This window comes from Nesoenas mayeri (assembly GCF_963082525.1).
Source record: "Nesoenas mayeri genome assembly, chromosome: 1".
NCBI classification, from domain to species: domain Eukaryota; kingdom Metazoa; phylum Chordata; class Aves; order Columbiformes; family Columbidae; genus Nesoenas; species Nesoenas mayeri.
In genome coordinates, this window is record NC_137541.1 from 169,102,646 (window position 1) to 169,117,328 (window position 14,683).

Below are 14,683 nucleotides of genomic sequence, written 5' to 3' on the forward strand. Positions count from 1 at the left end.
TTATAAGCTTTAATTTATTGGGGAAGTTTCCCCTCACTGAGTCACTTCTCTTACCTCCAGGATAATGGTAGTGGTTCCTAATAAGAGAAGTGGTGAGCTGATTTGTTTTTTCAGGGGGTGTCTTGATGAAGAATGTGCCTCTTCTTTGTTAGCAGGTGAAGATTGAAAGGGTGATGAAATTTCTAGCAGGAAGCTTTCTTGTGATACTTTGCATGGGTTCTTTGTTTGAGCATGTTTTCTGACTGATGGCCAATGGTCAGGTTTTAGTTTCCAGCTTTTGAGTGCTGTACCATGAGATGTGCATACTCTTGCAGTCTGAATGCTGTACAGGAGCTGTTTTCAGTCTCTCAAAAATTTTATTTAGAACAAAGTTGTTTGAATAAAATGCTAGGATTCTCCTGATTCTCAATGTGTTTCCAGTTTGGTACCTGGAAGTGCGACTTCTTACTGCCTGTGATTTTTCAGATTCCATAGTTTTATTTTCCAGCTAATCTGAACTGTAAACTATTTGAGTAATGTTTAAGTGGCACAGAGGAATGTTAGTAGCTGTTGCTTGAAGTCCTGTATAGGACGACCTGTATGCTGCACAGGTAACAACAGCCTTTTTTTATGTGGAGGGCTTGTAATCTGAACAGACCAGAGAAACACAGAGTAAGTTAAAAGCATGCATCTCAGAGTAATCTCAGTGATGGTGAAAAAACAAGTGTGTGTGTGTGTGTAGTGTCTTTTTTTCATATGGTGTTTTACTCTTTTAGCTGGGTAGTAAAAGAGAGAGAAAGAATGTGATAGGAATGAGGTGTGGGCAGGAGAGGGTTAGAGGAGGGTGTGTTTCCTAGAACTGTAATGTAGAAGGGTGGAAATTAGAAGTCTGTAAACTGAGGATGGCAAAAATCCAGGTGAAAATTAAAAAGGCTGTGTGCAAAAGTTGCAGTTTCTTCCACCAACTGAGTTTTCTGCCAAATGATACATTTTGAAAGCTTCCTTTTTGTCTTGGAAGGCTCTGAATCTTTGTTTGGTAAAGACTTAACAAAATTTATGTGTTCTCCACTAACAGGTTATGTTACTGAGAATCATCAATAAGTTTTGCTTCTAACATTGATACGGCACTAACGGACTTGTAATAGGAGCAGTAAACATTATAAAATGTAGTGGGTTTTTTTTTTTCTGTCATGTCATATATTCTGCTTAAATGAATGAGAGTAGAGACCCTTAATTCAGTGGAACATTAGGAAAGCATCGTTTTTAAAGTACTTTATATTCTGATTTATACTCTGAAATTCTCCCTGTGTTGGTTCCCTTTGCTTAGGAGAAAAAAAATGGGGACTTCTGACACTTTTTCCTCTGATTTTCCTGCTGTTTACCACGGGATATGGAAGGGAGTTTAATTCCTTTGTTTTCATGGCTTTTCTGGTCTTTTTCAGAAGTAAGAAACTTTTTAGCAAGAAAAAATTGAAAAGGAAACAGAAGACTAAATTGAAAGTAAAAACACGCAACAAGGTGAGTGGTAAAGTTTGACTCAAAAATGAAATTAATTTCAGTTGAGAGAAATCCAATAAAAATAGTGTAACTAACAGTTTATTTCATAAGAAAAAATAATAATAGGCCAGTATGGTTTGTCTGTTTACTGTATTCTGCATGACTGTGATACCAATGTTAACCCTATTCAACTGTGTTTGCTACTAACATTCAGCATGAAAAAATATGAAGAGCATTTTTGGTTCTCCAGTTTCTATACTGTAAATGTAGCTAAACATGTTGGTCTTATGGTTAAACTTTAAGAGATTAACGTCTACCCAACAGTTAGAGATTACTGCTACAAAGAGTTCTGTCCATATTGGCTAAAGGAGAAAGGGAGTATTCAGTGTCTAAGGATTCCAAAGTTATCTCTGAAAATGTATCCAAAATGGAATAGATGATACCTATCTGTCTCTATTAATATTTTCTGGCTATGTAACCCCTGCCCTCATCACTTTAAATGCATAGGAGCAGTACAGTGAACTTCATAAAAATGTTTACATGTTTACTTGTTGCAGAGAAGAAATCTAGGCAGAAATAACAGTATTGTAAAATGCTAGTCTGCTGCATTCTTTCTGTATTAGGAGCTATTATTTCTCAGTTTAAACTAGAGTCTTGGAGGGATTTTCATGAAGGCTTACTGCAAGCATGGAGGCTTCTTCCCATGTTCCCTTTGTAGTCAGTAAAGAGAAAGTAGCTTGTTTCTGGAATGGCTTTGAAGGACAGAACCACTGAAATATATCCAGTGAAAATACTTTATAGTCAGTTGAATGCCCTTCTAATACAAATGCACCGTAGATCAAATTGGCCATCTTATCCCTGTTTGCCAAAGCTCATGTAGTTACTCTATCTCAAGACAGATGACTTTGGGAGGGTGAAGCAAGCCCTGTATCTCTTCACTTGGTGTTGCCTTTTTGGATACTTACCATATTGTTCTGCTTATCTCAAGTAGTGCAGCTCCTGACTATGGTATAGAAGGGTCTTATCTTCACTTCTGTTCTCAGTACTCTGCAGTGAAATATTTCTGGTCCAAATTCTTCAGCTCTTTTTTTCAGTTGCTATTATATTTTAAGTTTTACCCCTGTTCCCTTCATGATTTTATCAGAGCCACTGTCAACACAGAAAACCAAGTTAGGAATTGGAAGAAACTTTGCAGAATGTAGTTAGTCTTTCTGTGTTCTGTCTGGCAACATAAACTTGTGCTTTTAAAATAAGATAACTCTTCTGCTTTGATCATTGTTACTATATAAGAAAAACCTTATCTTTCCAGATAGTGGTGCCCTAGTTGAATTGCCAGGTAGGAAGCTAATTCCAGACCTGCTGTTCTTCACAGGGTTGACAGTCAAATGTGCTGCTTTGGATTTAGTTGCTTTGGATAAATGGATTGGCAGGATCCCTTCTGAATGGCCAAAGGCAACGTGAGCATATTAAAGGCTGGGTCTTGTCAGTAGTTGTAGATTTGTCACTAACTGATCATCTCTGCATCTCATGCCTATGCAGACTTGTTTTCAAGATTTTTCTTGAATTTAAAATAAGTTCTACTTGAAGCGTTAAGTGACATTTATCTGCCTTTGAAAGACATAATGTGTTTTTGCCTGCCTTTTACTGATGCCTCTATCCTAGACAGTCTTTGAGGCAGACCAGGGCTGGCTAGCTGATCATTGGTGTTTGGTGCAAATGCAGCTGAAAAACGAAAGATAAAATCATCTTCATATCTTCAGGTTATCGAACTTTGTTTACCAACAAAGTGGAGTGGGTTTTTTGTTGTTGTTGCAGTGCTGCCTTTTTCGGTTGTTTATTTTTTTTTTCCCTTGCCATATGATTTTTCAATGCATCCCTGTGCTTAGTAGTGCAGGATAAACACAATGATCATCTTTGCACTGGAGTGTCTGAAAACAGGTTGTGTTTATTGTCAGGAAAAATGTGAGTTTCCATTTGATGTTTTATAATGGGGCAGATTGAAAAGCCCATCACTACTGGACATTCTGGGCTTATGTCCATCATTTTTTTTTTTAACAACTAGGGTCTTTTAGTCTGAACAGAGATGGGAGCTTTCTCTTAATATGCTTGGTAGAGGCAGGAAGTGCCTTAAATTAAGAATAAACTGATGGAACCTAAAAATTTGTTATTGATACGCTGCATTTTCTAGCACCTTGGATTCCTGCTCCTGCCCCATCCCCTCCCTTTTATTTTTGACAACAATTACCACTAGAGAATTGTAGACAGTTTAACTTAACCCTATGAATATTGCTGCTTCCCTCCCCCCTTTTAGCCCCCTGGAGTTTTCCCACTTTACTGTTAACTCACAAGAGTGTTGCTTAGCACACTTAGCTGAGAGGCTGGGTGGAAAACCATCATTCACCATCTTCTGTTCTCATAAAGTTATTTGAAGAATACTGAAAAATTTGAGTCCACCAGAGAATGTGTTTCCAGTGATCGGCATCCAACTGTTGAGTTTATCCAGAAGCTTTAAATTATTACTTTTTGAGCTTTTTACAAATGGAGGGAAAGGTTGTTTCATGCAGTAGACAAATTTATTGTAAGCCATTGATTAGATGTGTAAGGTGAATCAGCTGGAATAAATATTTGTCTCATCAAAACCACACGTAGCTTCTCAAATAATTTGTCAGTGTTTTCAATGGCTTTTGTATTATTTGGTGTTTCAAGCTCAAGAGGGCATCCCTTTCTAAGAGATATTTGAACTCTTCAAAGAAGAATTTGGTGAGGTTCTGTGCTCCATGTTATGCATGGGTTAGATAAGATGGTTATTACAGCATTACCTGTATTTAACAACAGATTAACTTTACTAAGTTATAGTCTAGTTCCATCACATCTGAGAACAAACCATTACTAGCGTCATCTGGTTCAAGAGGAAGGAAGTAAATTGGTCAGAAAATAAGCTATGTATGGATTTAATCTTTTGGGAAAACAGATGGAAAAAAGCTTAAGTGTGAGACAAGTATAAAGGAGACCAGAGGGTTTTGTTTTTCCCACTTCTTTCCTTGCGTGTACTGGAACATTACAAAAAGCTGACTGATAAGAGCACTTGTGAGTCTGTTTGCTCTCTTTTATGGACCGAACCTCTGCCATTTAACCTCTCATACATAATGCCTCCTTCCAGAAAGCAGGGACAAGGGCAAGTCACGCATCAGGGTATGGGCATCTGCACTTCATTCTCTCTCATAAGATAGTATCTTATCTTTTAGAAAAAACACACATGAAATAAAATTTTACCTTATGTTAAAATTATGTTAATGATTCTTACATTGGCATTGCAATTTCTCAGACTTGCATTTAGATTTCATTACTCAGTAGTTCAGAATGGAATTGTTGTTCTTCTTTTGTGAGGGATTTAATTAGCTTTATTGCCTTTAAAGATTCTCAGGGTTTTTTCTTGAAATAATGTGTCCCATAGCACAAGAGCAGTCTTATTGCCTTATTAATAATCCTAAATCTGTGCAAAATTAATAAGTTGCTTCACTGAGTTCTGAGAAGTTGATTAACATTTTGACTTAATGTTTCACTGTTTTCCTTGGCAGTGCAGTATTTTGTGTCAACATGAAATGCAGTATCATTAAGAGAATTATTGTGCCTTAAAATAGACTTTATTAGTTTGATGTAAGAGTTACTAAGTGACGTTCTGTAGGCACAGTTAGTGGCTAGATTTTCATAGGGATCTGGTTTACCTCAAAATCCTTGAGCCAGTAACAAGATTGTGCAGGTGGTAGCATGAATCTCAAACTATTGGAAGTTTTGTGTGGCTGTGTAGAAGAGTGACCCAGTGCCACGGCTGTCATTAGTTGCAGGAAAGGAAACTTCCAGTTGCTGTTGGAATGAACTTAAGTCCCAGTTTCCAAACTTGATCAGTGCATCTGACCTCAGTGAAGTTAGGAATCTGTTGTAATTGGGAAAGGTAAAAACTTGCCTCATATGGAAAACGCTTCTGATATCTGGTTTGAATACTTTCCACTACCCCTGTTGAAGACAAGAAAGAAGGAGGGAAAAAAAAAACAACAAACAACCTACTCACTGAATGAGCCATTTGCATTAGAGGGGCAGAAGGTTTTCCTCTCCTGTTCCTCCTCTCCCACCAGAAAGGTGTCTTGTCATTCAGGACCTTTATTTTGCCTTGAGACATGCTAAGTATTTGTATACTTATACATTTAATGTTAATTCAATTGAGGGTTTTTTTTTTCCCTCAACAGGAAGACAGTAAACAATGAAAGTCATAATTATCCTTAAGTTTTGACCTATTTTTACAACCCAACAACTGATTAGTCATAAATAGATTCATTTAGTAGTCATAAGGCCAGTGGTTTTAAACTGACAAAACCAGGTAGTGAATTTCAAAATTATTCTCAAGGAACTTTATTTGGATTGCTACTATATTTGTAAAGTGTATAAAAGAATGGAGTATAAGATACTTTTAGTTCCAAAGAATTTACAGTTCTCAGAGACAAGGTATTGTGAAGGGAAAGTGAAGGTACGAACTAAGAAATTTAAATAGTGGGTTAACATCACAGCTAGGAATTCAACTCTAGTTCTGAGCTGTATTATAGATTCTAGTGCTATACTGTTCAGGTAGAGCAGAGATTCTGGAGAATGTTGTGCTGTACTGAAGTCTGGTTAGGAGATTATTGTATATAACTTTAGTGTCTCAATCGTCTACAACAGTGCACAAACTAAACACAGAAAGACAGAATGGTTAAAGTACTTACTGTTTAAAAGATAAAGGATTAGGTTAGGGACTCTTTAATAGTTTTAAATTATTGAGAATGAGGAAGAAGTTTATTTCTGAAAATCAGTCAGCTTATTATTAATAGACAAGAAAGCATACATTTATATTTTACCTAACACTGTAATGTCTAAAATTTTCTGTGCTGATTAAACAATTTGGCCAACCTCTTTCAAAAGAGGCTACGTGAGCTGCAGAACTTAGAATATACTGGAACAAAGACTAAGCTGAACTTCTGACAAGAGAGAACTGGAATGGAAGCTCTTCACAGAAGTTACAATTACAATACATGATTCCATAACTGAACTTCACATAGTGACATTTCAGACAATCCATATATTTTTCTCCTCCTGTTAACTGTCAGTAAACTAGGAAACTCATAGTAAACTTACTAAATTCTTTAAATGTGTGCTGTTCAACTGAGTTGCCTTTGAATCTGGAAACTGATATTGTGTGTTTGCCTTAACAGCAGCTGCAAAAACTCTTGGTGTATGTGTGTGGGTATTTGACATACAGATGAGTCACATGTTATAACCGTTTAGTTTTCTGGTGCCAAATACATTTTGAAGTATGTAGTAGTTCATTATCACTGATATGAGTCCAAATCTATCTTGATGCAATTTGATACTGGAATAATATATGAAGTTGTATCTTGGGTTCTTGCACTGGTTAACATTGTGGGTTTTTAACAGCAGCTCTGTTCTTTTGAAGATATTTGTGTTGAACAAGAACTAAACTTATAAACTTATGTTGTCTTTCAATCCCTAATGGCAGAAGTTCTATTGTGCTAACAAAAAAAAAGGAAAAAGAAACAACGAAACTGGGTTAGAAAAATTAACACACTTTCTGTGATGGATAAAATAGGCTACAGAATAAACCATTCCTTCTTAATGTCTTAGCTTGCAATAATTTTGTAGTAATAATGGAAAGGAGGGATACGCAAATATGTATCAGTACAGTTAGAATGATACTATAGTTAAAATTAAGAGATGTGGAAATTATTAGATATTTTGAAGTTACTTTGAATTTTTTAAGTTTTGTAACATATGGTGTTAAATGGTCTAACTTAGCCCATGTTATTTCTGATAATAATAAAAAGATAAGTGCAGCTAAAAATAAGTTGTGAACCATTGCTATGTTTTGATATACAAAGTTGTGGCTAACATATTGTAGAAAAATAGATCACCCCATTAAAAGATTATCCAGTTCACTGATTCTCAAATTACTTTCCCCCTCTTTTCTGCTAGTTTAAAGCCCTCTTTCCCATCACTGCTCTCATACATATGAGTATTTCCACTCTGATCTGTTCCATTCACAATATCTCTCTCCCTTAAATAAAAAGGAAAAAAAAAATAAATAAAAAGACCAAAAACCTCCCCCATCACTGCCCCACAGGAATAGAAGATGCAAACCAAAATAACTTTGAAGTTGTTCATGTCCCTGACTCAGTCTGAGTCTCCAAATTTTGCCTTGCATGTTCAAGCAAATTTGTCATTTGCTGTTCACCTACCTGGGCCTTCTCTGCTTATGTAGCCTCTGTGCCCTCTGTCTACACCGAGGTATTATAGGGAATTGTATAACCTTGCCTGGGTTGTGATGTTTTTTGTGTGTGGTGGGTTTTTTTGTTGTTGGTTTGTTTGTTTTTTGGTTGGTGGGGTGGGGTTTATTTCTGTTGGGGGGTTGTTTGTTTGTTTTTTTGAGTTGTTTTTAACTCAGTCATTCCTCCTGTCCCATCTTACTGTTGCAGAAAGGGAGGAGAGTATGGGGCAGAATTGAAAATGTGTTTTTCCAAAAATTGTTTTGCTTAATATTTTTTCAAGTCTAATAACAGCCTCCTGAAGGTTCTTCTGTGTCACAGCAGTGGCTGACACTAATATAGCAGTAGCAGCAGATGCCAAGGAAAGGGTGGGGCAGGATAGCACTGGGGTAAGGGCTTGGGTAGTGCTTGCTTCTCAGAACAACTCTCAACTCTGACGTTGTGGCTCAGGGCTTCTGAAAACAGGATGGTGTCCTGTTATTTCGTAGGTCTCGATAGAAAGTGTGGTTTTTGTTGTTGTTGTGTGTGGTGTTTTAATTATTATCCACAGCATCCTGCTGGGAGAGTTTTTTGAACTTGCCATCTGTTTTCATTTAATGAAAAAACAACTAATGGTATTTTTAATTTCTAATATACATTTAGCAAACAGCTTAAATTTTTATTATTTACCAATAGATTTAAATTAACGGCTAGAATAATTAACAGTGCATTTAAAATCTCAATAATAATAATATAAAAAACCCCCACAATTGACCCTTGTTAAGAAGATAAATCCTGAATTCTGCTAGTCTTCTGACTGTGGCACAGGTTTGTACCATTCTGTAGCCTGAGCTGCTTTCATTTTCCATCCCAGTGTCCTCATCAAGTTGTGAGAGGTAGAGATTAAAGACAGATGGAATATATCAAAATTTCTTCCTCTTCTTCCTTTCTTAACTGCCTGAAATATAATAAGTACTTCAACAAGAAAGTTCAGTCTCCAATTGGAGAATCATTTGGTTGGCCAAAATTATTGAGGCTATTGAATTGAGTTGTATTTAGCAAAGCTTGAAACTTCTGATAACATTAAAACTAATCTTGTTTTTCAGACTGAAAACCTAGAGAGTACAATAACCATACCAGATATCAGATTACATAGCAACCCTTCAGCTTTTAATGTTTACTGCAATGTCCGCCACTGTGTGTTGGAGTGGCAGAAAAAGGAAGCATCTGTATCTTTGGCTTCAAAGAACAGTGTACAGAGTGGGGATTCGGACAGTGATGAAGAAGAGGAATCCAAAGAGCCACCTATTAAACTTCCAAAGGCAAGTAACTGGATACTGTTTAAAATGTTTCACATATGTGATCTGAATTTGGTTTGTTCTTTCTGGGGATAAAGAACAGCATTTTAAGTCAGTTGCTCAGAAAATAGCTACAGTTTTATCTGTAGTTCATTTAGTCCAGAATCATCTGATTTGATGAATTAAGAAGGTCTGTGAACCTACCCAATGATGAATTTTGAAGTCAATCAAATATCAGGTAAACATTCAGCTTGCACTCCTTTATAAGTACTGGTACTTGAAAATAACCTACAGCCTCTTAATAATTTTAATTTGCTGATTCACTTGTTTTGCACTGTGTAACTGTGGTGCGTTCAGTTTTGTTCATCGCTAGCTTATTAATGGTACGAATTCTCCTTCCTTTTGTTATTGAGTCTAAAAAGCATATTCAGAGTAGCTTGTTTATATTTGGTCTAAAAACAGTACAAATACTGAATTTAAAAGGTTGTTGCAGCAGTGATTATGTAGAATGTTCTAGTTGCTTAGAAAATTAGAATTTTACAAGTGATTGCATTTAGATAGCATTATCTGAAGGGCAAAGTTGACACTCTGAAAATAACAGTGGAGGATTGCAGAGGAACATAACCAAGTCCAGTAACTGCAACTTGGTAACTGAAGTTTCATCGTGGATAGTTGCAAAATAAAGTGCAGTCAGTAGAAATAAAATTAGCATTGTTCATGACCTGCATCTGACTCCTTGTGGATTATATTAAATGAATCAGCAAGTGCCTGTTAGGTGGTTAATTTGAAATTTTAAATAAAAGGAACTGTAGCTATTAGTATGTACAAAGAATAGAATGGTGCTTTAAAGATCTTTTGAAATTAAAAGAGACTCAGAAAAGGATGAGATTTACTGGTGTTATGGACAGAACAGTTGCATGTGGAAACTAAAACATTGATATTGTTAAAGGCATTGGAGAGGTTATCAAAAAGAGACTTGGAAAATGGTGCAGTTTTAAAAATATGATGGCTTAGAAAAAATTGTATGGAAACCCTAGATAGGAAACTTCACTTTTCCTTTCTCAATTTAGAAAATGGGTGAGCTTTTCTGTTAAATTTAATACAGCAAATATAAAATAAATGAAAATCAGTATGTTTTCAAACTATCCATTTTTAGCAAACAATCTAGAAAATATCAGAGTTCAAGATTTTTTTTTTTTACTGAATCAACAATGGCTTAGATGCTTGGTGCAACCTCAGTATTTTTAATAACTATCTAGCTAATATTGGATTTCTTAAGTCCCACTAAGGTAAGAAACGTTTTATTATTAATTGTACTTGCATCCATACATTGAGAAAGGCATTCATTTGGAGCTGTCTTACAGGTAGTAAAAATTTTAGCAACAACTATGTAAAAGTCTTTGTGTCCTGAATATCTGTGTCTGTCTCATGCTTTGTTTATATGGTGATCTGGTTCATATGTATGATGAGTTATGTTGGGTTGGGCTTAGTTTGTTAAATATGAAGTTATTGAAGTTTCTAAGGCTTATAATATTCATTAGACCAGTTTCTGAAAGTAGTCATTAGCTTATTAAAAAAAAATACTGTTGTCTTTTGAGTTTGACAGTGAGGTGAAAGTCAGATCCAGAAAAAGTTGTAACCAGGATTTGTGCTTTTCCAGGTTCTGCAGAGTTAAACTGGTGAAATTAGTCCTTGATATGTTTTTTCTTGTTTGTGAAAATACTTGATATAGTTGAGAATAAGTTGAAAACATTATAATTTTTCTGCAATTTAGATGTCATATTGAAGTATTCTCATTCAAAAAACTTAAGTCAGGTTTGTTAGAGCTTTTATTTAGAACACATTTCAGAAATAAAAGTTGTCCTGTACAATTTCTATATTAATATTGAGAACAATTGTTTTTAGCAATTGGTAAAAGAGACACAGAGACAGAACTTCCTCATGTTCAGATACTAGCACAATGAAGTTTGTATTTTGATTGCCTCTAGACAGTTTAGTAACTTGCTGTGGGACAGAGACTGAGGCTACAGCATGGCTTGTATTGGCTAAGAGACCCTTCAGAAAGCAGCTACAAGCCTAAAATGTCTTGAAAAGAACTGTTTGCTTATTCTGTTCTTCAGTGCACGGTCTGGAGCAGCTGAGAGACAGAGAAGATACACGCTTTTATATTGACAGCTGGCTGAATGTGAGTCAGCGGTGTGCCCAGGTGGCCAAAAAGGCCAACAGCATCCTGGCTTGTATCAGAAACAGTGAGAGCAGCAGGTCCAGGGAAGTGATTATCCCCCTGTACTCAGCACTGGTGAGGCTGCACCTCGAATCCTGTGTTCAGTTTTGGGCCCCTCACTACAAGAAATACATTAAGGTGCTGGAGAGAGTTCAGAGAAGGGCAACATCTGGTGAAGGGTCTGGAGCAGAAGTGTGATGGGGAGCAGTTGAGGGAACTGGGACTGTTTAGCCTGGAGAAAAGGAGGCTGAAGGGAGACCTTATTACCATCTACAACTACCTGAAAGGAGGTTGTAGCATGGAGGGTGTGGGTCTCTTCTGCCAAGTAACAAATAATAGGACAAGAGGAAATGGCCTTGAGTTGAGCCAGGGGAGCCTTAGAATGTCTATTAGGAAAAAATTTCCAATGGAAAGGGTTGTCAGACATTGAACAGGCTGCCCAGGCAAGTGGTGGAGTCACCATCCCTGGAGGTGTTTGAAAGGCATTTAGATGAAGTTCTTAGGGATGTGGTTTAGTGGTGGACTTGGCATTGCTAGGTTAACAGTTGGACTTGAAGATCTTAAAGGGTTTTTCCAACCAAAAATCTTCTATGATTCTATATATATGTGTGTGTATATATAATATGCATACATATACAGTAAGGCTTAAAATATATATATATTTCTTGTGTGATCTGCTCTAGGTGAACCTGCTTTAGCAGGTGGGTTGGACTAGATGTTCTCCAGAGGTCCCTTCAAACCCCAACCATTCTCTGATTTATGAAGGTGAAGAGACCTGTTTTAAGAAGCTTACTCAGTCTGTTGATCTCAGATACTAAAAAAACCACCTAAACTAAAACCTGTTCAGAAAAATCCTAGCATAACTATCCATTGTTGATTTCTGCTTTAGCAGAAGTTCACCAAATTATTTTCTCCACTGTGTTAGTTTCTGTGCTTTCTCCAGTTGCTTCTTTACCTGTACTGTTATTTCGTTGATGGGTTTTTCCCCCTGTAGAATCCATGAATGCGATCCCCCGCATTCCATTGAAGGTATGAAATGAAAAGTGTAGTTGCAGGAAAATTGCTGTTGCACTTTGAAGATTTGATTTATGTATCTATGCTTCCTTGAAAAATCAAACTGGTAGTAGAATAACTTCTGAAAGACAGGAATCAAAATAATTGAATGACAGCAAAGACAGTTACAAGGCATCCAGTTGAACTTACAGCTGACTGTCAAAATAGATCTGTTTTAAGCATGAGCACTTCCATTAACAATTCTATTTATTTTCACATTTCAGTCTTTTCTGTTAGGTTTTACTAGGGGGTGAATCTATAGTAAACACAGTAAACTTTATGACTCTGCTCCTGATAGAAACACATAGTAAAGTTTTTAAAGATATGATTACCTATTTGTAATGAGTTAACTCTATTAATTTTTCTTTCATCCTCATCATTATTACGTTCTGAGTTTGAGAAGGATGCAAAAGGAAAAGTCAGTGTAGAGAAGCATAATTACCATATCAGAATATTCAGGAATGCTAAGAGTTAGGAGTGGCTGTAACAGTACTCTTAGAGTTGTTGTACTAGTTGGCATAATGCATGTCTAATGAGCATGTATGCAATTTTAGTAACAAGTATTTAATTTTTTTTTTGTACAATCTTGGAGACTTTGGAGGGGAAAGTACTAGTGCTGCCAGTATCAGCTGTCATATGCATCATTACTCCAGTTGAGAGGTCATGTTGCAAGCCAATTCTAGCTCGCTGGTTTGCATTAATGAGCAAGGAGAAAGAGGTCTGTCAAAGTGTGAACTTGACAGAAATTACAAGGGCTCAGCAATAGTTTGTCTTACACTGTCCAAAAATTTTTAAGTTTCTTGATTTGTTTCAGGGACCTATTACTTTGCTTAAATATACTCTTTCATATCATGACATCACTTCTGTGTAATATTTCATGGTACAATTGTGTAGGTGGGTTCTTGATTTTGATTCTTTTTTGAATTAATATTCTGTATAACGTTTCTGTTACTCAAATAACTGTCTTGTTCCATGAACACTGGCATATACCTTTGATGAAGATCCAGAAGTATTGTATTAACAGTTTTTCTTAAATGTCTGTACTTCTTTAGATCATTGAAGTTGGATTATGTGAAGTCTTTGAACTGATTAAGGAGACAAGATTTTCCCATCCATCCTTGTGCCTCAGGAGCCTACAAGCCCTTCTTAATGTGCTCCAGGGCCAGCAACCAGAAGGCCTGCAGTCGGAGCCTCCTGAAGTCCTAGGTAATCTCTCATCTGTTACTGTATTTGTATTAATATACATCAGTTATTGTATTGGACAGAAGAAAATGGTTCCTAGCAGGTATTTGTGAGCTAGTGAAATGCTTGTTCTCAACAGACTGACTTTATTCTGGAATGTAAACTCTGTATGGTGTATGTTATCAGTACTTTCTCAGCATTAGTCTTTTGTAGAACAAGAATGTTGTCATGGAAAGGTGTGGTTATATATATATAGAAGTAATTGTGTTGCTGTGTAATGCAGAGTTTCACTGAAATATAGTACACCTTTCAAATTGTGATTAATGTGTCTCACTGAAACTATAAAATACTTGTTCTTATTGGAAAAGTGAAATTCTCTTGTGATCTGCTTTTGTAATCTACAGCTTAGATATTTAATGTTATAATTTATATAAAGCTGCTAAACGAATTGTCAGAATTCTTGCTTTTACTTCTTCCAGCCGTCGAAAAGTTTGCCTGAAAACTCATTTTGCTTGTAGTGATACTGAAAATAAAACTCCTGTTGTCTTGGAGTGTATGATGGATTATATCCTTTAATTTAAAATACAATTATCTTTCATTAATTCATGTTTTTCCTGGTTTACAGAACTGCAAGGAAGGCTAAACTGCAGCATCTGTTGCTTAAAATATATCTTAAGGCTTTCTATGTATGTTTTCCTATGTTATGGCTTAACAGTATTCTATTTCCAAATATTATAGTAATTAGCTACAGAAAGCTTCTATTTTGTATTGATGTGTAGGTTATTAAAAAGCTACAAAAGTGGCTTTCTTGTGATTTAGTGCTTCAGTGCTCTTTGTATATATCAGCAGTAGTGACATTTATACAGTCCTAAAATTACATTTGGCCCTTTGAAGGCAACAGTGAGGCTGATGTGGCCCTGGTGGAAATGAGTTTGACACCCCGGTATATACTATAAAAAAAAAAATGAGGTGGATTTCTGTTCACACCATGGTTGCTACTGGTGTTCAGCTGTAAACAGTGTTTGAAAAGGGGCATATGATCAAAATAATTTTCAAGCTTTGATTTTTTTTTTTTTTGGTGAGAAGTGCTTTGACATGGGTAACAGTCACAAAGATTAGACAAGGCTGATTAAGACCTACACATCATCTTAGTGATGAGG

The 14,683-nt window shown here is 36.2% G+C and overlaps 1 protein-coding gene across 9 annotated transcripts in view; it reads left to right on the forward strand.

Moving 5' to 3' along the window:
• MYCBP2 (MYC binding protein 2) overlaps positions 1-14,683 on the forward strand; it is a 198,953-nt gene that overhangs the window by 27,195 nt on the left and 157,075 nt on the right. For all 9 annotated transcript variants that reach the window (XM_080363498.1, XM_080363499.1, XM_080363500.1 and 6 more), the window contains exons 2-4: positions 1,422-1,497; positions 8,873-9,088; positions 13,394-13,547. In XM_080363498.1, coding sequence (XP_080219624.1) covers positions 1,422-1,497; positions 8,873-9,088; positions 13,394-13,547 — 446 coding nt within the window. The remainder of the gene's footprint in view (positions 1-1,421; positions 1,498-8,872; positions 9,089-13,393; positions 13,548-14,683) is intronic.